This window comes from Temnothorax nylanderi, unplaced genomic scaffold (assembly GCF_030848795.1).
Source record: "Temnothorax nylanderi isolate EJ_2023f unplaced genomic scaffold, tnyl_v1.0 TNYL_tig0068_pilon, whole genome shotgun sequence".
Classification (NCBI taxonomy): Eukaryota; Metazoa; Arthropoda; class Insecta; order Hymenoptera; family Formicidae; genus Temnothorax; species Temnothorax nylanderi.
In genome coordinates this window covers 622602-645409 of record NW_027249130.1, presented here as the reverse complement: position 1 = coordinate 645409, position 22808 = coordinate 622602, and the positions used below count along the sequence as shown (strand labels likewise).

Sequence of the window (22808 nt, the reverse complement as noted above, 5' to 3'; positions counted from 1 at the left end):
TCAACGAAGCATTTGTGCGACGTGAATACGAGTTATGTGGTATACAGATGACGAGGAACATTGGTCGCCTCTGGGCGCCGCGCGCCGCGCCGGTCGGTCCAACTTATCGCTCGCAGTTGAGGACGGAGAGCACCGGAGTGCGGACGAATGATTAACGACGTACCCACTCCCGCGCGGTCGGCCCGGTGCAACGAAGCGACACCGAACTTCCGAAAGCTTGCATTACCAGAGACCGGCGGCTAAGTTCCCGTCTCGGATCGTTTGAGACGGATTAAAAGAAATATCGGTGATCGATATGCGGTCGCCCGTCGATGTTGGATTAAGCTAGTCATTGGGGTAAGTTGCCGTAACAGTTGCGTTTTGCCGGCTGCGGAACCGCGGAATCGATCTTCCCGATCGAATTTGATTTGAAAGACTATACCGGGAATACCGGTCTTACTCGGATGCTATATGAGATATATTGTCCGAGCTACAGCTACATCGCACAGCTACATCGCGATGAGAAACGCGCTTTTAATTCCTAAAAAAAATTCATGAACTTTTTCGTTCCTAAAAGTTATAGCGAACAGAAGAGTTTACAGTTTTAATCCTAACTGTTTGTATTTGTACTTAAAGAACCTTTAAGAAGTTCTTAAATAAGCTGTAGTGTAATCGTAGTCTTACAAACTCATAAATGTTTAATAAAGTTACTTGTTCTTATGTAATTCTGATTCAACGCAGATTCCCGATCGCGTTGAATCGCTATTGGTATCGTATTTATATCATATTTTTCGTTCTGTGATATTTTCCGCGTACGGATTGTATAATTCTCTGATCTCCACGAGGACTCGAATTATTTTCTATCCGAGCAAATAATAGTATATTACACTACAAGGGCCGAAAGTTGAATTTTCGGCCCTGCGCGTCATGATGCCCCGAGGCGAAGCCGAGCTCGGCTTCGCCTCGGGGCATCATGACGAACAGGACCGAGATTTCAACTTTTGGCCCGCGTAGTGTATACGATTTTTCTTCATAGCCGGTCGAAAGTACGTTATTAATTTTACTTTTTTTAACTTTAAATGTTAATAAGCATGTTTTTGATGCCTGCCCCCGACATTTGCGGCACGAGCGAAGCGAGTGCTGCTGGTCGTGGGGGCAGGCATCAAATACATTCGAAGAGTCAAGTCTTGTCATATTTTGTTGAAAATTATCTATGTTAACATTGTCTCTTGAATTTAATGTGCTTTTCAAAATTGACCAAACACTCCATAAAGTTGACGGCTTTAATTTTTTAGATAGGTCCTTAAAATACACAATCAAATTATTTTCTTCACAGTTTGACAGTGAAGTTTTGTGTTCTATCTGCCACTTTTTATACGTGTTGTAAACAAGATTGTATCGATCAACAGACTTCTTTGGCAACGTATCTGTATTTATTATCAATCGCGCTTCTGCATCGAAATTTCGTATAACTTCTTCCTCGTCTACGGATTCATCAGATGACATATTGTTCATTTTTGCTAGATTATTGAATTGACTTTAATAATATTTTAATATTAAATTAACTGACGACAGAACAATATTGATGACTATTTTTAAGGTTAAAGGGCGTTAAGGTTTAAGGTTATAGAGCGCGTGTACTTCTCACAGGGAGTAAATGTTAAACTTTCGTCCCTGCTATTAGGGACGAAAGTACGTACTTTCGACCGAGGTATGAAGAAAAATTATTGTTTCTAGAAAAATGTCACATATATTTCAAACAATTAACAAGCAATACATTATTCTAGCTTGTGCACAGAAAAAAAAGGGCATGGTTAAATCAAGACGTATATTCTTGTATATAAACAAGAATCTATAATCTTCTTATAAGAATTTCAACTTTTTTTTCTTGATTAAACTATAAATACCTTCATTCAAACAAGTTTTCTTCGTTTAACGCAATTTATATCTCATTTCAAGATTATAGATTCTTGCTTATATATTGAAGAATATAAGTCTTGATTTAACACTTCTTTTTTTCTGTGTGAGTTTACAAAGAAGATATTCTACTTCGGGTAATATTAACACCATATTGTTACTCTATAAATTGACGCAGCACATATTAATAGAAATTTATATAGAAAAAATTATACGTAGTATGATTTAAGAAAGATAGGGTGACACAATTTCGTACAAACACTACAAACGACGTTCAAAATGAAATACGTGCAAGTTTTATGTGCCACTTGATACGGGCGACAAAGAAAATCACTCGCTTCAGCGTTACGCTGCCGAAGTTATCTTTCGTGAAAGGAAAGAACACAGCGCACTGAGAGAATGATTAACGACGGCTTCGCTCGTCTGGTTCGTGCAACATTCCGGCTTTTCGAGACAAAACTTTTTGAGAGTATATATTCGAATGGGTATATGTGTGTGTATACGTGTGCGGTAAGTAAGTTTCGTTTCCGGTCCGCGACCACGTGCTCTCATTCGCACAACGTGCCGTGGATACTTCTGCTTTTTGCTTTCCACGGTGCTTTAAAGTCGAGCGAACAACAACGTAGGACTAAACGATTTCAGAAACTTTAAATGTTTTCGCACTGTCTTTTGTTCGGGATACGATGCTATTGTCCGAGCAATTCCGATAGTAAATATATGTGTTATTGCGAAAAATATTTTCCCTTAACGCTGATATTACGTCTATTTTGTTATCTATAAAGAAAAGGAGTGAAATAATAGAAAAATAATTTATTCTTGAATTATTAGGAGCAAAACTGTGTTCGTACATTGAACAGTAATAAAGTACATTTTAGTATCATAGTATTTCTTAAATACATCTAGTTATTTCTGTTTAATCGATATTTGTTTATACTAAATATTTTTTTATATCCATGTTCTCTAAAGTAGTGAGATTCTCTACAAAATAAGTTTACCTTATATCAGTTTTATAGCAGTACGCGTGCGTTTACTTTGAAACTACACTACCGTCGGAATAATTTTTCTCTCCGAGCTCCGCGCGCCTGAGTTTCGGGATGATTTTCCTTCCTACCGTCTGCAGTATCACCGCGCGCTCATATCTTCGACGAAAGTATGTCACTTAAAATTGGAAAATCGCGTTGAATCGCGCGGTCTTGAAGCGCGGACGCGCTTCGAAACTATTTCTATTTCTAGATTTCAATTTTCTGGACCGCCTCCTTTGATTTTCCGTTTAACTAAAAGCGCGTCTTTAAATGCGAGGGGGAGAGCGCGGCGGGGAAAAGGGCGAATCCCGGACGATGTTTTAGCTTCGCCATTACTCTCTCGGTCGTTTTCCGACGCGACGGTCGGAGAACGCGGGGAGGACGCGCGAGTGTTACCCCGAAAGTAACACCCAGAAGATAAATTTCGACTGCGCACGTGGGATGGCACGTGGGAGGTAGGTGAGGGACGGGGGAGGGAGAGGGGGGGATCGACTTTCTCTTACCTGATTCGAAGATTACTTCGCTGAGCATGATCCACCGCGCGGCGAAGTAGAGCTGCAACTTTAGGAAACGGCCGGCGCGCGAATGCAGCTTTATGGTGACCTCGCGCGCCTGCTCGAGCACCTGATCGGGGATGTAAGAGAAATGGACAGGCTCGCCGGTAAACTGGTTGCCACCTGTGCCGAGGTAGACCTTCGCGTACGAGAAGACCTGCGAGGGCAGCATAGAGATCGTGTGTACGTGCCGAACGCCTTACGGGAATGGAATCGGGCGATTGGACGACGCTCGAATGAGGTGGAAACAGTCGCGCGTGATCGTATCGCTGCTTCGCTCCGGAGGATGTCGTAAGACGGACGTTCATATCGCTCGTAAAATCGAATTAGATCGAACGTGTATACATATATATGAAGTATTGTTATATAGAAGCGCGAACACTATGCTCGTAATTCGTTTTTCTGAAAGATAAGCCGCCCGGATAGAAATAATTTCGGCGAGAGTGCACATTGAGAAATCCCCCGCTATCGACGGAAGCACTAAGCTCGCGAACAGGCGGCGCGGCGCGACGAACGGGACTGCACTCTGTAAATCGCGGGGAAAATGTTTTTAAAACCGCGTAAAAGTAGCGGAGACATCGGCAAATGTGCAATGTGATCGTGAAATTTACGGTAGTTCCCCGAAGCTCGTAACTTCTGAAATAATAACGGTAACGGGGGCGCGAATGGCCGATACCTGCACGTCCTTCGTGAAGTAATTGTTCATGTGTAGGTGTATGGCAGTGAAGTTCCTCGAGTAGTCGAACTCGAAAGTTATTTCCACCGGACGTCCGAGCATGTTGGGTGTGTCGTTTCGCCAGCCGACCCATTCGTATCCTGGAATCACAAACGAATCATTTCGTTATAACACCTCGCAGCTTTGGAGATTCCTGAAAAAAGATGTGAAGAGTCGTTAATTGCGTGAAATGCATAAACCCCTTATCTTTTAAATTAATAAAACTCCGGTAAATGCTATTAAATTTACAATGAGAAGACGGAACTCTTTTGCCTATTCGGATCTTTAACAAAAAATTCGTTAAAATCAATTTATCAGTGAAAAATTGGTTCACCGTGAACAGTCCATGTATATTAACGCAATTTTTATTTGTTAGCTCAACGTATTATGCCTTTTGATATTTAACAGTAATTGAAGGTTTGCTGTATGTGCTGTATCAAAGTCATTTTTTACGCATGGAGAGAACGTATCCAGTAAAAATTGCTACCTGTATATGTCACATAGAAAAAAGGTTCCGATATATGTATTTGAATTAAAAAAAAAAGGTTTTATGTTGCGGGTTGTATGATACGGTAAACCATTTATAGGTGCGGTGTGCATGCACCTATAAACAAGACAATAAAATCTGTAACGCGAATAGTGGACAATTCGCGCGTGACGTCGAATTTATTTGAATGTTGTAGCGTAAACGGAAAACATATGCATGAAAAACAAATGTCTAACATTCCTATGGTAAATACATGTCATATACGTATCTCTCTCGAATACGTAATAATGACACGCAAGAATTTTGAAACGTTGCAACTTGTTAATGTTTAAATTCCAATTAGGAGGTAAATAGATCACAGGGAAAGAGAGCAGAAGTAAAAGATTTTATTTTTCCACTAAAAACCTAATAAAGACTGATTTTCAATGAGGTAATGCTAAAAGAAGTTTCGTATAACTTAAAGTCTTCGAGAGAGGAGGTACCGTGCCGCGCCGCCGTTTTACAACGAAGATAATTTAATACAGATAACTCGGTAACTTAAATAATTTGCAAGCACGTGACCTTCGCAGTTTTCTTGGGATTTAAAGACGTTTTCCCTGTTACGTATAACGCTGCCAGAAACCGTGCAGGAGTGTTCGCTTAATAGAATTTAAATTACCCGTTTCAGATTCGCAAGTTAAGCTCTCGCGTGGGACTCGTATGCTTCCTCGAAACGTTAATTACGTTTCGAGTTTGTTTTCGTGCTTTCTGTTCCTCTCTCGCTTCATTTCTCCCGGAAATGTTCCGCTCTTGGTATATAGCAGCGCGAGAAGCGTGGTATGCGATACGGAAGAGTTTGCGAGCAATGGAGCAGCCTCAGCAGCCGCGCGCGGCAGGGCAGGTTATTGCGCGCGAGTCCCGCCATTAGATCCCACTATATGAGTACATGTGGAAACACACGTGTCCCGCGGGAATATGCGGATTGAAAATGGACTGCAATAACCCTAAAGCCCCTGGCCGGCACGGCGTGTTATGCGTTTCCAGCGTTTCTCAGAAATGCCCCTGTTACTTTCAACATTGACTCCGAAATCTCTAACTCCGCCGCGTAATATTTTTCCGCTGCATTTGAATGTCATGTATGTACACAAACGCGGCTCATCACTGTTCATTCGTTGCGCAGTACTTTCCGGAATTAATGATGAAAGAATGAAGAAAAAACTCGTATTTGACCCGCTCGCGTTGCTGCAGAAAAAAATGCACTGCGGCATGGTGATTGGATTCTGGAATATTTGGATACTTATATTATTTAGCTTTTTAGAAATTTTAGGTATTCAATATTTATTATAAAATTTTATTCATGCAAACACACATTTTGATTCTTGAAATACTGTGGTTTCAATATATATATATATTTTTTATAAAACTAAATGTAAAAAAAATATTTTATTGTATTTATTTAACAGTATAATCTTTAAATATTCGTTCATTTTTATATTTTTCCTCTTTTTGCTCGATATCGTTTTACATATTATAAAATGTTAATACATAGATCCTAAGCTCTTAGTGCCTTAGAAAAATCCGTTGCTTAAATATCTGTTTTATTTCTTATCTTTGCTTCTCGATAAAATTTCCGAAAAGGAAATAACAAAGTTACGAACGGGAAAGAAAAAGAGGAAAAGATCTTCCAGTCTCGAATTCGGTGTCGTCGCATCTGGGTTTCGACATCGTCGGAAGAGAATCGCGGGTACGTCGTAGCGACGCGACGTAAGAATCTTAGAGTATATTAAAACTTACGGGAATTTCAATCACGCAGTTTGCATTGTGTTGCCCGCACGCGACTTTGTGTTTGGATTCCTGTGCGACAACTACTACGATCGTCCCTTCCGTTTTCCAACAATATACCGGGTATTCGCGCGGTGGCGTTATATCGCTCTGACCTATCCGCTTTCATATAGCCCCCTTCCTCCCTTAATATCGTCCCTCGAGTAAATAGTTTCCAGTTTCCTGTCGTCGCCGCCTTCGGCCGCTATCTACCATCAATTCTGAACCTTCACGAGGATCGTAAGATAACCACGCTGGGCGAGTACGCCGTACAACACCTCCGTCGCCTGATGATTTTCCCCTTTAAAGCATTTCGGGGGAGTACTGTACAGTTACGAGCGTACAATGCTCGTAAACCAGAAATAAGGATGACCGCGACCTGTCAACCACCACAAACGCTTCACCGATACTTTATTAGACAAGGCAGAGACAAGGCGTTTGTTGCGCGAGAACGTTACGCTGTGTGTTTTAAGTTTTAATCGATATAGATAATTATAGTACGCAAGTTCCGTTAGCATTGAGAAAGTTTCTCTTACGATATTCTGGGAAGACTTGGCGTATAAAATTATAAATCGTCGTTGATCGCTTTTTTCTCAAATTCTATACGTTTCGAAAATATGATTAATAAATATTAATATGTAATAAATAACTTCATATGCATTTCTATATATAATTTCCTTCGTTTTTCGCTTCTCGAGTCTTCTCTTTACGTATTCCTCAAGTATTTTTAAAAACTTCCGAATGAAGGTTATACCGGCGCAAATATCGATCTTGAGTGAGAAATTCGTCTCGACCGCGGTAATATTGGACGACGGTGTTTCCCGGTTTAAAGAGACTCGGGCGAAGTTGTACGCAGTTTTGCCGGGTTTAAAAGTTTAAGAAGGCGGAAGTACGACGGGGTGTATCCGAGTGTAGCCGGCGGCGACGGCGGCGGCGGCGGCGAGGGTGTCTCGTGGCATAAATGGAAAGACACAAATGTATCCAGAAGGCGAGTAAACAGCGGGCCGACTGGTTGCAGCCTAGCTCGCGGTTCAATATAAATGTAAATTGGAACAGATTCGAGCGGGCGCTGCGGAACACGTTTGGCTCCGAAGCCCAAGCTCTTCCACCGCGGCCCTCTCTCCGGCTTTTCTAGATTCCGCTGACCCTTTCGACTTTCTCGTTTACACACCTACACACCTGGAGTAGACCGACGGGAAAATTTCATTTTCATTCTGCCGTACGCGCCTCGAAAACGACGGACGCATCTCGCATAGGCGAGACGACGAATATTGCCCCCTGATCAATCGTTTGAAAAACCGCTTCCGTACACGAACACATCCTTCTCAATTAAATTTTGACGGTTATTTGGTTTCCTGAATAAAATCCATATCCACCTATCTGTGTAGAACAGTTGCTATTGGTACCACAGACGACGCGTTATTTCCGGTCGGTGTCGCGCGCATTAATCATTGCTTCATTAAATGGGGGAAAAAACTTTCCCGATTGGTCAAATACATCGAGCAAATCCGTAAAAAAAAAAGGGAAATATATTGGCAAAGTAACATGTGCTTTTGATGCGTGAAATGAAGCGTATGAAACACGTGTAAATTGAAAATTCATGAAATAACGACGCGAATATGTCCGTTCTAAAGCGGAAGATATCCGAGATATTTTAACAGAATTCTCGTCGCACATTCACATATTTCAAATTATATGCGCCACGGTAGGAGGAATGCATTTCATACATAACAGCTAACGTACAGGATGCTGACATAGTGTTTTAACGTTATTCAAGACACGCGTTCTGCGCGCGCTCTTACGTCATTACCCTCTTCTTATTTCGCCACGTATACACATTACACTTAATAGGAGTGTAAGGCGTCCTGAAACATGAGCGTGATCGCTCGAAAGTGGCGTACAGTCCGCGCGTTACAGCGAATTACAACAGTAGTTACCGGGGCCCCGCGAGCCGCTATTTAGCCTCGTAGAAAGAAGTTAACGAGTAAGAGATAGCGTGAGATACCGATAGATTAAGAAGACTAGACGGTTGGCGGCGGGCAGGGCGGGCAGGATATCTCGGCGAAGACGGCTCTATCACGCTAATCTAGACACGATCTAGCGCCGGCGCTAATCTCGTTCCAGCACGAAGTGCAGTCCGTGCCTTACCCTTTCCGTTGCCGCTGACGTCCAATCTGAAGTTGTCGGAACCCCTTTGCCCGTCGACAAGTTGACCAAGTCCCCCGGAGAGGTAACCCGCTTCTTCGCGGCCATCATACGTCCTGTCGGAAAGGTCAACCTCGGAGCCCCTCTTGATTCCTTGGGGCATGGAATACGAGACGAGACCCTCTGGAAGAAGAAATAAGGAGAAGCCCCTGGATATAAGGAATATATAAGCTCCTGAACTATGCATCATCACGTTGCTACGTGGTCGGGCCGTGAACGTTTTCTCCCGACAGTACGTGATAAGATTGCGGACGGTTATACGCGGATAAAGCGCGCATCGTCGGGGAAGAAGTAACGAGGGTCAACATTTTTAATCTTGGCGCTCCGGAGGATTACCGGGGGATCGATCTGAAGGCGGATATCGCGCAATAACTAGACTGGAAACTCCGTGTTTCAATTCTCCTTTCGTTTCCACGATGTGTCGCGCGAGTTTTCGTTAAAAATGCGTCGAAGCAAGCGACTTATGTCAGAGGCAAAATGTACTCGTAGATTGTCAGACGTCAATAAGCACGAATGAGTTACACTCGGTTTGGTACTCGGGAGGGAAATGTCGCACCGTCCCGTCCGTCCGCTCATGCCAAAATAATCGAGCATTTTTCCGTTCAATGGCAGTAAATTGTTTTCACAGATTTCAGTATGAAATATGCACAGAGATATGCTTCTCTCGCGCACTTTGCGATGTTTACGTTGAAAACGGTTGAAAAAGACCATTTTGATTAAAGCGCCGATAAAATGAAAAAATCGATTCGATTTGCGCAGCTTTTTCATCGATGAAACTGGAAATAATAAAGTGTTGCGCGTATTTATCGTAACTATCCGTAGTTCCATTTCCGTCGACGACAATAATGATAAAGCCTTGTCAAACGTAGAAAGTATCTCATTACGATAATTATGGAACATAAATTTACGTCTTCTCTCCCTTCTATGTATCTTCCCTTTGCCATTTGCATGGTTACAGTCCTTAGCCGGTAATGGCCTGAACGTTTGCTAATGCCATTCAGTAAGTCACAATTTATTTTGCAAGTCAATATTATTGGCAGCCGCTGCAATTATGCGTTTAAACGATATAACGATGGTGGGAGGGCTATGCGGATGACACAGTTAGCGGCTGCCGCATAGTTCGTCGTTGGTTGGATTAATGTAGACGCAGCTGTGGCTCACGGCCTACGGTGATCGTAAATCTATGTTAATCTCAGATTCGGGAGAGACTGACGCGTTCCATCGCGTCGGCATCTTGTCAGATAGCCAGCGCGAAGGTTGACGATTCACGAAAATTCAAGTTCCGTCTTGTGGCGAATAAAATGCGAATTAATTACATACGCTTCAATTACGTTGTCATATATTTTCATACGTAAACGACATTGTCTAACACTGATAACAATGTTAAGACTTCCCTTATAGAAATTTAATAAAGTGATTAATTACTTATACCAATTTAATACTTCCAGTATTAAGTTTCTGTTAGGGTTTCTTATTGTGGACAAATCTAGAGATTCAGCGAACAGGAACGAGAATAAAGATCTTGAACTTTACGGTTAAATCTGTATCTGTCGAATACCGGCACTGAATAAAAAATTTCCCATCGTGTTCCTTTTTCGTGTACCTTTTCCCGGGTTCCAACCACCAAGCTAAGGCATAAATTTAAGTTACTGTTGAAATTGTGGTCGTTGCGGTCAGAAAGTTCCGGGAAAATGGACTACGTAACCAATGTAAAATATAAAATGCATGATATGTGGCACGCAAGCGATTCCAAAGGGATTTCTACCGCTTGTTTTCAATTTTATCTTTATAAGTGACAGTGTGTAGTAGGTGTTGATGAAATCACATATAATTGGCTTCACTTCTATACAGCGTAAAATTGATTTGTCACGGTAGTTATTAACACGACGGAGTAACGGCCCTCTAATTTGATTTAAAAAAAAAAATATCAAATTATATCTTTTTACATGTCGAATAATTTTATATATTGCATCACCATTTTGCGTGTTGCGCGTTAGTGATAAAATTTTTTCAGATCGGGCTAAAATATTTTTTTTTCGTTTATTTGCAAGCAGTAAAAATTGTAATAAAAAATATATATGGTAAACATTATGGGTTGAAACGTATGTCGAATCCGACTATATTTTCGCCGCCCGTGTGCGAAGTGGACGGCAAACTGCTTGTAAATAAATAGATGCTTGAGAAACGTGATAAAAATATGATTTAAAAAAAAAGGAATACGTCTATATATTTCACTCACCCGTCCAAGAACAGCCGTAAAGCTCTACGCGCATACACACTGTACGCATGTGAGAGGTGTAAGGGATGAAGCGGATTTTTGTCGCGACTATAGCTGGATCGAAGATCTGCTCCTCTTCCTTATATGGATTGTTATTGCCCAACAAAACCTGTAACAAAGAGAAGAACAGAACAATTGTTGATACGTACATAGAGAAAAATTATCATGACAAAGAGAAGGCAAGAGAAATATATATGACAACGTTACCGAGGAAAGCTGTGCAATTTGAATTCAACAATTTATATCACCGTTGCATACGATATTTTTGCGAGGGGTTTTTATGTTACCATGTATACACAATGGAGACGCACGGTGAAATAGTTAACTTTAGTCACACCCAAATATTTCCGTTCCGGTTGAAAAGCAGGAAAACAAGCGCGCATTTCATAGCATCTGGTATAGAACCTGTTTTTTGCATTGTGTGTATATTTTTTTTTAGTTTATTATTCAGAGTATCGCGAATTTTTTATACTATACAATTTCCCCGAAAGATAGCATTGAAAAAAAAATACACGTTTTTAATTTTATTGCCGCACGGACTACGCATGACATTTCCAAATACGTCGCGATTATAGTATTTTTTTTTCCAAACCTACTGTTTCAATCTCAAAATGACGTTTTAATTCCACACACACGCATATACATATTATGCATCAATTTGGCGTCGCAAATGAATTTGTGGGAAGATAACGTCTACGATTCGTTCATCGCGATGCATGAGGACGCGCGACAGTTGCGTTTAGGGATAGGATCGTCCGATGTTCATTGGAACACGCTTACAGCTTACTAAGAACGAATCTCACGGGCCGGAAGCGCCATTTTCCGGATCCGATTAGTAAACAATGGTCCGTCGTGAACCTCCTCTAAATGTAAATGCAAGCGTTAAATCTGAACTGGAAGCAGGTCTCTTCCTATCCTTGCTTCTCCCTGCGCTGTATACACATTCGCGTCCCCCGCATGTCGTATCGCGTCGCAGAGAGACGTACATATAGGTCGTCGCCATCGACGAACACGAGATTAACATTGAAATACGAACGTCAGCGCGCGTCCGAGGAAGAGATCAAGCACGCCGATATGATCCACCCGGTTGTTTGAGAAACAAGGTCTTAAATTCGACATATGTGTATATTACCGCGTGTACTCTGATAGACATGTTAGGGATAATAATACTGTATCTGCACCCTCGTGTTCGCTTGGAGCGCTATGTAATTCAGTAGCTGTGTCTGTATCCTGTTCTGTTTTGCATTCTGAGCATTTGGATGGATTAGCGGTTCTCATCCCCTCATTATATACGCGTCGTAAAATTTTATCTGTAATTACAAGCTTATCTTAGCGTCCTAAAACATTAATAATACCATTAAATAACATAGCTGTGAATTATAAAGAAGATATTTTTTTTTCTATGATGTTATTAAATATTTATCTTACAAAATAATCAGATTTTCTTTTTCTGGCGTTAAAGTAAAGAAATTAGCGACTAAGTTCTTTCCTTTTTATTAAGCTGGTCAGAAAGCTGGTGTGGACAGATTGATATATTTGTTTTCATATTGACCCCACCGTATTTTCTACAAAATAGGTAGAACAGATTGAGCTTAATAACTGTTTTAACGACTATTTATATTCAATTTTATATGCTCTTTCACATGCATTTCTCAATATTGTTATTTATCAACTATATTATCTTTATTAATAACTTTATCTCTATCTTTAATTTTATCTTTATTAATTGTAGTTTACTTTCTTTTTTTAAAGAAAAATTTATTCAACTATTTTAATTTTTCTCATTTTTTAACAAGCACTTTTTGTTATGTATTATCTTATTCATCTTAAAGCTATGTTTATATTTGTAATTTATTTTATCATTAGTCTTTAAAAAAATTATTAATGATAAATCAGTTTAAAAATGATTTCTTTATACAGAAATTAAAAAGATTGCTAACTAACAACTTCTATTTTTCTTATGCTCTACGATCAATATAGGTATTGCTTAATTGCCATTCACGTTAGTACGAAGTAATCTGTATCGCTGTATAGATTATAGAATCGTGTAGAGAGCAAACATGACACGTTGAATCGTTCAAACACGCTGACCGTCGTCATCCCGGAGAGCAACGGGTCTGCGTTGAAATATGAATATTCGCACGATACCAGGCACATCTCTCTCTCTCTCTCTCTCTCTCTCTCTCTCTCTCTCTCTCTCTCTCTCTCTCTCTCTCTCTCTCTCTCTCTCTCTCTCTCTGTACCGAAAACCGAGTGCGGTCTAAACACCGTGCACAAGCGTAGTAGATATGACACAAACGCTAATATGCTTTACACACAGAAACGGACTCGTGGCTCGAGCTGGACATCAGCGACCATTGGCCTTTGCTTTGATTTGTGTTAGCGGCAGTGCGCCGCGATTAGAATTTCTAACCAGGAATCTGTTATTTCGCGTTAATCATATAAAGCGCAATATCTGATGTCCATAGTCGCTGAGGTAGAGGTCGAAACTCAGAATATCCGCGCGCGGCCGCCAGTAGAGCGTCGTTTTGGAATTTCAGAATTACAGCGTGTAGTGGAATATTTCCACGTATATATATCCCGACGTGAAATATTTATATGATAGTTATTTACCCTTTGTTCATTTATTTTATATCTCTATATATATGTATATACGGGCAACCGCGGCGCTCTCTTTTATTAGCGAGTGTAGCAGAGACTACACAATATTATAAATAGGAATATTATGTAAAGCGAACGTAACAAAAGTAGAATGTAAATTAAGGAACAAAGTAAAACTTGTAAAATTAATTTAAATTTGTCCGAATGTAATTCTTAAATTTTATCGCGTGGACAATACGTAATGTGTTATAAAATCGTGATCTTAATACGTTTATTATAGAAGGTATAAAGAGTCCGCAGCTGTAAACGGCCCACGGAGTTGTAAACGGCACGCAAATGGAACGTGCCTCTCTTAAACGGGTGGGCCGCAACGGCGGAATGGAGTTTCCGCTATATCGGCCGTTTCGAAACGACCGACCGCGGATGCATTATAACTGCAACTGCACCGTGCTGGAATACAAGCCAGGCCGGGATCTACGCGATAGGAATAATTAATACACCTATATATAAGGACCGCCACGGGGTAGGAGACGACGCTTCTACGATATCGTCTCACCGACACATAAAATTGATGTCTATACGCTAGCGGCAAGTGTAGAATCTCTCCTCCTGAACGCTTCGCCAAAGTCTATAATTTGTCGGCGCGAGGCTGAGAATAGTTTCGATTATAGACATCATCATACTAAGTGACATTCCGAATAATATGTCTATGAATAATTGAGGGATGTATAATAATATATCTGTATAATACATATCTCTCTCTCTTTCTATCGAAGTTATCTATTAATATTAAATTACTTTTGGTACCTTTTATATACACATAATGGTTATAGAGCTTTTGATTTTTAGTTGCCCCGAATTCATTCAATATTTTTAAAACAATAGACCGAAATGTATCTTAGGCCTTCTATATGAATTGAATAAACTATGTCGTTTTAACTTTTCTTTATTTATTTGTTTATCGTGCGAAATGATTTTCGTGTTTTTCGCGAAAATATTGCTAACCATATCAATATACGGTTTTTAATAACCGTTGCGATTTTTTCGCATATGGGGGGCGGTTGTTAAATAAAACCGAAGATAAAATTTTGTGGTGTCGTAACGCTTATTGTTGAAACTCCAAAAGTACTTCACCGGTAATACCGGATAATACGATTGTGAAGTGACAGCTGTAAAAAATGTTTACCGGGCGTTGTAGAAATTTTACGGGATTTCACGCTGTTGCGATTATACACACATATGTATATTAAATTCCGCACGTAGTGCTTTTTAATTTCGGTACATCTCCGGCGGCGTTAAAATTCGCATCGTGTCGCGAATACAATATATCGACGAACTTTTAGGCGTGTGTGTGTGTTTTTTACATTCATACAATTAATTCCATCGATTTCGCTTATATCGCGGAACAGTCGACCTCGTTTCGCCTCGGTAATAAAAAGTCTCGCACCTTATCCTGGAGATCTCCTTCCACCGTAAGCGCAAAGAAACAGCTCTCAGGAGAGAGCCTGAGAAGGTTAGTGGGTCGATCGAACGTATTTCGGTGCAAGACAACGAAAGAAGGGAAGTTTATGTTATGCTTGCGCGTTTATGGCCATCTCGCTTAAAGCCGCTCGAGATTGCTCCGTTTTAAACGCGACCGTACACCATGTACTTTAAAACAATTATAGGCACACCAACTTTGCGACCAACAATCTCTTAAAACTATAATTTTCCAGGTAAATGAAAATCGTTCCATCTACTCTCGCAGTTCTCTTTAATGCGCGTCGTAATCGCCCTGTGGAAATCGTCGTAATTATCTTCTCTGACTATTAAAAAAAATTGCCCCGGTAAAATAGCAGAGATATTGATTACCGTTTAAAGTTTTCGAAAAATAATATAACGTTGTTATAACGACGATAATTTTGTTTCTTAATAATACGTGACTTTATATCATGTGATTAAAACATTATATTATATGATTAAAAATTGACACAGAATTACTATTAGAATCGATGATACACCAACTTGGGATGGCTTTCCTTAGCTTACCGAGGTTAGGAGGTCGAAGGCAGGTAACTCGGGCAGACGGATCGTCTTACGGTGGCGAAAAAGCGGAACGGGCTTACGCGGCGCGTCCTATTTCCGCCCGTCCGCCGTGTAGGCAATTACTTCCCCGGGGCGCTCTCGTGGAAAGGAGACCGCTTCTAATCTGTTTGCGGCCGAAATCAAGCTTTCTGCATTTCTCCTCAGTGAAGACGGTTTCATTTTAACGCCTTTAATTTCACACCAAAGAACCATATCTCGTACCGCACGTTTATTGATTTTTATTTGCATCCTCTCTGACTAGATGGCCTGAATTATTTAACACGTTAAACTTTCTTTCAATAATCACTGAGAATCTTTGTTATTAACCCGTAGACTTACCGTTACTCGCGACATTGTGGCAAATGCACGCTCCATTCTAATCTGTCTGTAGCTGATATTAGGTACCCTAATACTCTACTAACGAACAAGTGTTTAATTGTAACATCCCTAATTCAAGGCGGAAGGAACCCTCCTTTGCCTCGGTTAATGCTAATTAATTTAATGTCAATTAAAATAGGATCTTCTCTGCTAAGCGTGTTATTCCGACTTCACTAAAATACGATTTAGCACAAAGTACATGGTTTAATAAAATTAACATTACTTATACACAGCGCACAAATTATATAGACGCGGTCGTAGCAACGTCGTACACACGCGAGAAACCGGGGAGACCACCTTATATAGCCTATCCACGAGTAAACAGAGTTGGCAGGACGAGTCCCTCTTTTTCGTATAAACGAGTGCTTCGACGAGTATAAAACTGAGGGAAACAAAACCCTCTCCGAGTAGTAAGGAGAAGGAGATTTGACCCTTCCGTGAGCTCGTCCGAGTACTCTCGTCCGGAATTGAAATGCTCTTCTATCGAGACCGGATTTCTAACGAGGCTAATGAAGAGAGGGACAGAGAAAAAGAGAGAGACTTGGCGCTTATAAAAGGAAGGAGAAGCACGTACAATGTAACCGTGGAAAATTGTCGCCGGTTCATGCGGTAATCCGCTAATAGCATGTCCGTACGTACCGATAATCCATAATCCATCCGATACCGGGTAGAAGCAATGCACATATGTCCACATGGCAGGGAAAGCGCGCGGGCGTATATATTTTATCTGCACATATTTATGCCATACCTGCGCGGATTAAGAGCAATTTTATGGCGACCTTCCATCTACGGCTATCGATTATTGAATTCCCATGAAAAATGGCAGAGAGAAGCGAGCCAGAGATAGACATGTATATATACGCTTCCTACGTGCAATCGTATTCTTTAATTCCGTCAAACTGAAACAACCAAACGGCATTTTCTTTCTGCTCGGAGAGAATATGGTTGATTTATCAAACGCGTATATATCCCGCAAATCCAGTGGAAAAATAGAACGACGGCTGTTCCGGTTCGTTCGAACCTGCAGGGCTTTCCTTCTTGATTTGTCTGACTAGGGATGGACCTTCGCTACTGACAACTTTAAGAACGAACTTTTCGTTTTCCAAATGGAGTTACTAAAGTTCAAATTTCGAGCGCGCACGTGACCAAATAATAAATTACGCAATTTCGCTATTTCTTCACAATCGCCATGACGTAAAATGTGAAAGCTCAGTGAAATCTAATTACATAGCCGTAAACACGAGTTGTTTAACTTTTGCCTTAAAAATTTATTAGGTGCAAGATATTGTTTGCGGAACCTCTTTGCTCCGCTTGTTCCGCTGAAACTTTTCTCTGTAAAAATGTTTTAACGTAATAACGTAGTGATATCAAAATTCGCTGCGTCACTGGTACAGCCAGCCGGCGGTTACATAATGAGGGCGGCTCTTAGCCATTCCTTGTTTCGTTTATTTTTTAATACCGTACATTCGAGCAATTTTGCCGTGCGCGCGAATACGTACCCGCGGTAATGACCACCACACGTAATGACTCCGGAGCCGAACAGTATTTCGTAATGGTGCATAGCTCTCGCCATATTGCAATTTGAATTTCGCTGAAATCGGTGAAAAAAAGGGGTGCCGGGTGCCGCGGAATGAATATGTTAATTGGCTCTGGAATTGGCTGTCCCTGTCGGTGATTGATTAAAATTCGATACGTCGTGACGCCGCCGCGTTGGTCGACTGAACGACGGACGGGAGAGGGCGAGGAGGGGCGAAAGGGCGGCGAACACGACCGGGTTGGGAAGGGAGAGTTAGCATGACTGCAACGAACCGGCCGTTCAGGCGAAGTTACTTTGCGGATAAACGAGATTGAAATTTCGATGGAAATTACCGCCGATACCTGTGGACTTAAGCGAACTGTCACCAAGTCAAACAGCAGTGACGACTTGTCGATTACGTCAGGGGGTGTGCCATCATCCAACATGCCAGACTAAGAGAAATGGAAAAACGTTTTCGATGTTCGCGCGGTGTTCACTTTCCGATATCTTCCCGCGTCTTGAATTGCTTAAGGAATCGACTGCGGAATTACGCAAGGATTGACGGCATTCGGAAGGAGAAAGATACAATGGTTATTTAAAGTATATTGCTTTCATTTCTTATGAAAGCCATAAAGAGGAATATTTCTCAATTATTTTATCAAAATTAATCGCTCAAATATGATTCCATAAATTGACTCATATATCGAGGATTTATATTGCAAATATTGCAAAAATTGTTAAGTTTTCAATAATCTTGACCGTTATACGCTTTAAAACTTATATATAATACAAGGATATATATTTTGCATAGCAATGCGGTGTGGAATTCTGCTATGCAATAAATCTCACGTATAGGATTTATCGTAGTGCATCTCTGGGAATATTATCGTTGAGAGAAACTGCCGAGTCTTGTTTCTTGTATGCGTCAACATTTTGCTGAAATCCGCAAGGTTCGAGTATACAGAGCATGGCCTAATTCGTGACACAATGGAAAAAATATGTAATTCGTCTCGCGTGAAAAAATAAATAGAAAATTTAGATCAAAATTTTTTACTTTATTATTTTGTGAAAATAGAAAATTATTTTCCGAGAATTAATTTCCAATTTAAAAATTTTAAAAACATTAATATCTGTTTTTATGTAAGAGACCAACTAAAAATTAAAAAAGTTTGTTTAATTTCGAGTTTTATAGTTGATTTAAAAACCAGATTTAAAAACAGTTTATTGGCGCTGTTCCAATCTTAAGAAATACCGAAAGCTTTCCATAAAAAGGTAAACCGGATAATATAAAAGTTGGAAAATATGAGGAAAAAAATATAATTCTACCGTAAAAGAATAAACAAATTCATTTAGCTGCGCCGCGACAGGTAGGTATGTTCAAGAGCCGCAGCGAGGACTGCAAATATTACAGGGGAAGACGTATACGAGTTACCATGGGTGTACCTCTCTCACAAAGCCTCGTCCGTGCCGGTGTGTCGGCGTTAATGAAACACGTCCACCGTTGGCAATTGTCCCGCCGCAGGCACGACAGCGGCCGTCCGAACGTAAAAGGGAGAGGCGCTAGCTGGGCTGGCATGCTGTATTCCGCTCCGTTTCCATCAGGTTGCATCCAGCAGCCCGGGATCCGGCTACTCTCCGGCGTTTCGTGAATTTAGATGAGCCCGGCCTGTCCGGCTTAATTCGCGTGCACCTCATAAGAAGCGAGTCATAATCTCCCTCTCGCACAACACACATACGCGCACACGCGCGCTCACGCTCTATATTTTTGTTACGTTATTGGACGTTATTTAACGTCGCAGCCGGTGACCGTCGCCCGCTTTTTTTGGTTTAAAAATGTAACTGGTTCGTTGCACGCGTCAGCTCGGCGAACGTAGAAATATATCACGCTCCTATGCCAGACTTTTCTGTATTATTCATCGTATTTATCGTGCCACGTCCGCACGATTGTACGAATAATTACATAGTCGCGGATTATCCGGAGACGCAACCTCTACAGTATTGTTCTTTAAATTTTTGCAGAGATCACACGCATGACGCGACATCAGACATGCGTGTCATCCATGACCCATTATTCGCCGTTTTCTTGACGTACGTGACAATCACATCACTCTCATCGATTTCTAACTGTAACGTGTATTTTTGCATTAATTTCACTTGATCTTCACTGCGACAAAACGAGCAAGTGCTTCATCGGATACCGGAAAACCCTCTTTCGCGTTACGTGTTTCGTCTGAGACGTAAGAACAGCGACTATGTCTGCCGTGGAAAAATGCCTCCGGAGAGCTCGAGTCACGTACAATGGCGCGATAACGTAGTCGCTCTTCGTATATTCCTCTCTCCGTCTCTCTCTCTCTCTCTCTCTTTCTCTTTCTTCTCCTCCCGATGTTCGCGCTCATCTCCTTTCGTTTCCTCATTCAAGTCTCGAATGTTCGTTTTCCCCGCCCGTATTCAAAGTGTAAGGAGCAAAAAGAAGAAGCGCGCGTGCACAAAGATCACATGCCGCCCAGATTGAGGCTGCAGGGTAAACGTTCGTGTTCCCCGCTTTTGCTTCCGGGCGTTCTGTCTCTCCTCCGCCTTCTCGGATCTCCGGCTTGTTCTCTCGCTTTGAGCAAATCTGCGTGAAAATGGGAAGAACGTCTAGTACGAACCGCGCTGGGGAGAGAAAGAGCGAAAAGTGTGTACGTTGAATGTGTGCCATGCCTATATACGTGCACGCGTACATGTGGTACGAGCAAGGACCCGAGTGAGAAAGAGAGAAAAGGAGAGAGAAAGAGAGAGAGAGAGAGAGAGAGAGAGAGAGAGAGAGAGAGAGAGAGAGAGAGAGAGAGAGAGAGAGAGAGAGAGAGAGAGAGAGAGAGAGAGAGAGAGAGAGAGAGAGAGAGAGAGAGAGAGAGAGAGAGAGAGAGAGAGAGAGAGAGAGAGAGAGAGAGAGAGAGAGATTAGTGAGAGATAACCATGGCGAATATCAGAGCCCTTCTGATGACGGCCGGGGTCGAATAACGAGACTTCGCCATCCACGATAGGACACGGTTCGGAGTTGAAAATTACTTCCGCGTCACGGAGCTTTTCCTGCGGGGCCAGACGACGACCCTCCGACGAGTACCAGCCGGAGGTGAGTTATGATAGTCTATCGAAGTAAGTTCGTTACCGATGAGATTCTTGATTTTCTATTTATCGGGAGACCGTAAGGCAGCTAGGTAATAAGTCTCTCGTAGCCGTTGCCCACCCCTCCCCCCCCTCTCTCTCTCTCCCCCGGACGAAATTAGTTCTTGAAGGAAATATATTGCGGATGCCGAGGTAAATACTGAAAAATCCCGGCGCTTCAGGTAATCTTTTTTCTATTACGACCGGCAATTTGCGACGAAGCGCGATAAATTCGCGTGAGCGAGTGAATTTTAACACTTATACGTGGTAATATCATAACGCGGGCATTGAATAATGTTCGTGGAAAGATAGAGCGTCGGACGATGAAGCGCGCGCGCGAAAATTCAAGAAAATGATTACGGCAAAAGCAAATAAAGATATCTTATAAAGAATCATGAATGGGAGAATCAACATAGTTAGAAACAAGATTTCGGATTCCATTATCCAGAAATGGAAGGTAGAGCCGACAGTGGGTTTTATTGTAGACTAGGGAGAACCCAGCATGGCAAGGCAGCATTTTCTCGCTCGATCACGGAACTCCAATGATCCTACGTTATTATTAATAAGTTTGCGCGCGTGTACCTTCCGCATAATGGAATAAAAATGTAGTAGTGAGCACGGTGGAGAACGCGCATCTCTACCGATAGTATTTGAAAAATGAACCGCCCTCGTTACGATTGATTATGACTTACCGCCGCTGTTTCGGTAAGCGGAATAAATGCACTCGCTTTATTGTGCATCCATTAAAATTCCATTTACCATGGCAGCTTATGGCTCGTAGGATAATAGAGCTGCAGCAGCACTCGATGTCCGATAGAATAGCTTTAACTACCGATTTTCCGTCTTCAATTATGCTGTTTGATCGATTTAGTGCGAAATTTCTTCTGGCTTTGTGACTAATTCACAAGTCATTTTACCATCGAAATCCTTAGAGAGAGAATGTAGGTTATAATTATTGCGCTGTACAGCTATATTTCGATTTGGTAAGTTTTGCTGTATAAATTCGTGCGATTGTCGCAATGTTCTCTTAGCGGTCTTTCTCTTTTTCTCTTGCGTACTTTTCTATGTTTTTTTTTTACATATCATAGAGCGTAATGAAGATTACGACTTGTATTGATTAGCTTTCAATTCTTCAACAATACATATTTTTTACGAGATAAAGTGAAAATCAAAACCGTTCACGCGAAACGCACTTATCCAACATGAATTTAAGACTTTAAGATTACGTCCGTGGAATTTGCGTAGTTTCGTCGCCACAAGCAAATCGCTTAACCGCCGTGATGTATTTTGACGGGCTAATGGATATCGCGTACGGATTATCATGCTAAAGAGACGTTAATTAACACGTCGCATCCAGTAATGGCCGTTCAACCGGGACAGAGGTTCTCATATATGCAATACCCGTATCGTGCACGGCGTTTCCTAGGTAAAAGGAGAACGGAAATTAACACTAATGGTGTAAATGCCACTAAAATAAGTCTTACAATTCGTGCAATATTTTCGACAAAAACTTCACTGATTTCAGATGACGATCTATACGCAATGCAAATGTTATAAGAATAGTAAAGTAATTAAGAGATATATTTTGTATATAAAATTTTTACACTCTTATATTATAATATTCATAAAATAGTTTACAATTAGACGTTGATTATTATTCATTTTTCAATTATTTGAGAATTGTCTATCGATTAATTGTATATTAAATCGATAAATTAGGTTAATATAATATAAGAAGCAATATAATTAATATAAAAGCAACTCTCTTTACGAAAGGATGTAGTAAATATCCGAGATAATCTCGAAGATTTTGAAAGCATAAATCACGGAATATGCTTCGAAAGTCTGTCGGGCTAAACGGTCGCATTTCTACTTAATGCATTTACTAAAATAGGAACTTCTAAATTCGCACTTTTGTGTATAGAATCATGCTAAAATTGCCATGTATATATTGTTAATATATATGGTTATTGGATCGATAGGTAAATAAAAATCTGTAAACAGAGAATCTTAGAGCGTATATCCAAGAAAATTCTTTTGTGAGATTATTTTATAATCGAAACTTATCAAGATATGAAATGATTGTAGTACGTAGTAAATATAGGGATCACATATTTTAAGTTTATATGTCGGATTAAAAGCAGACGG

General features: G+C 40.9%; 1 protein-coding gene across 1 annotated transcript in view; it reads right to left on the bottom strand.

Moving 5' to 3' along the window:
- Nucleotides 1-22808, bottom strand: part of Ddr (discoidin domain-containing receptor 2) — a 182987-nt gene that overhangs the window by 36832 nt on the left and 123347 nt on the right. Inside the window, exons 6-9 of the mRNA XM_071708469.1 lie at nt 10919-11066; nt 8623-8802; nt 4149-4288; nt 3422-3629 (exon numbers count right to left, since the gene is read on the bottom strand). Of these exons, the coding sequence (XP_071564570.1) occupies nt 3422-3629; nt 4149-4288; nt 8623-8802; nt 10919-11066 (676 nt within the window). The remainder of the gene's footprint in view (nt 1-3421; nt 3630-4148; nt 4289-8622; nt 8803-10918; nt 11067-22808) is intronic.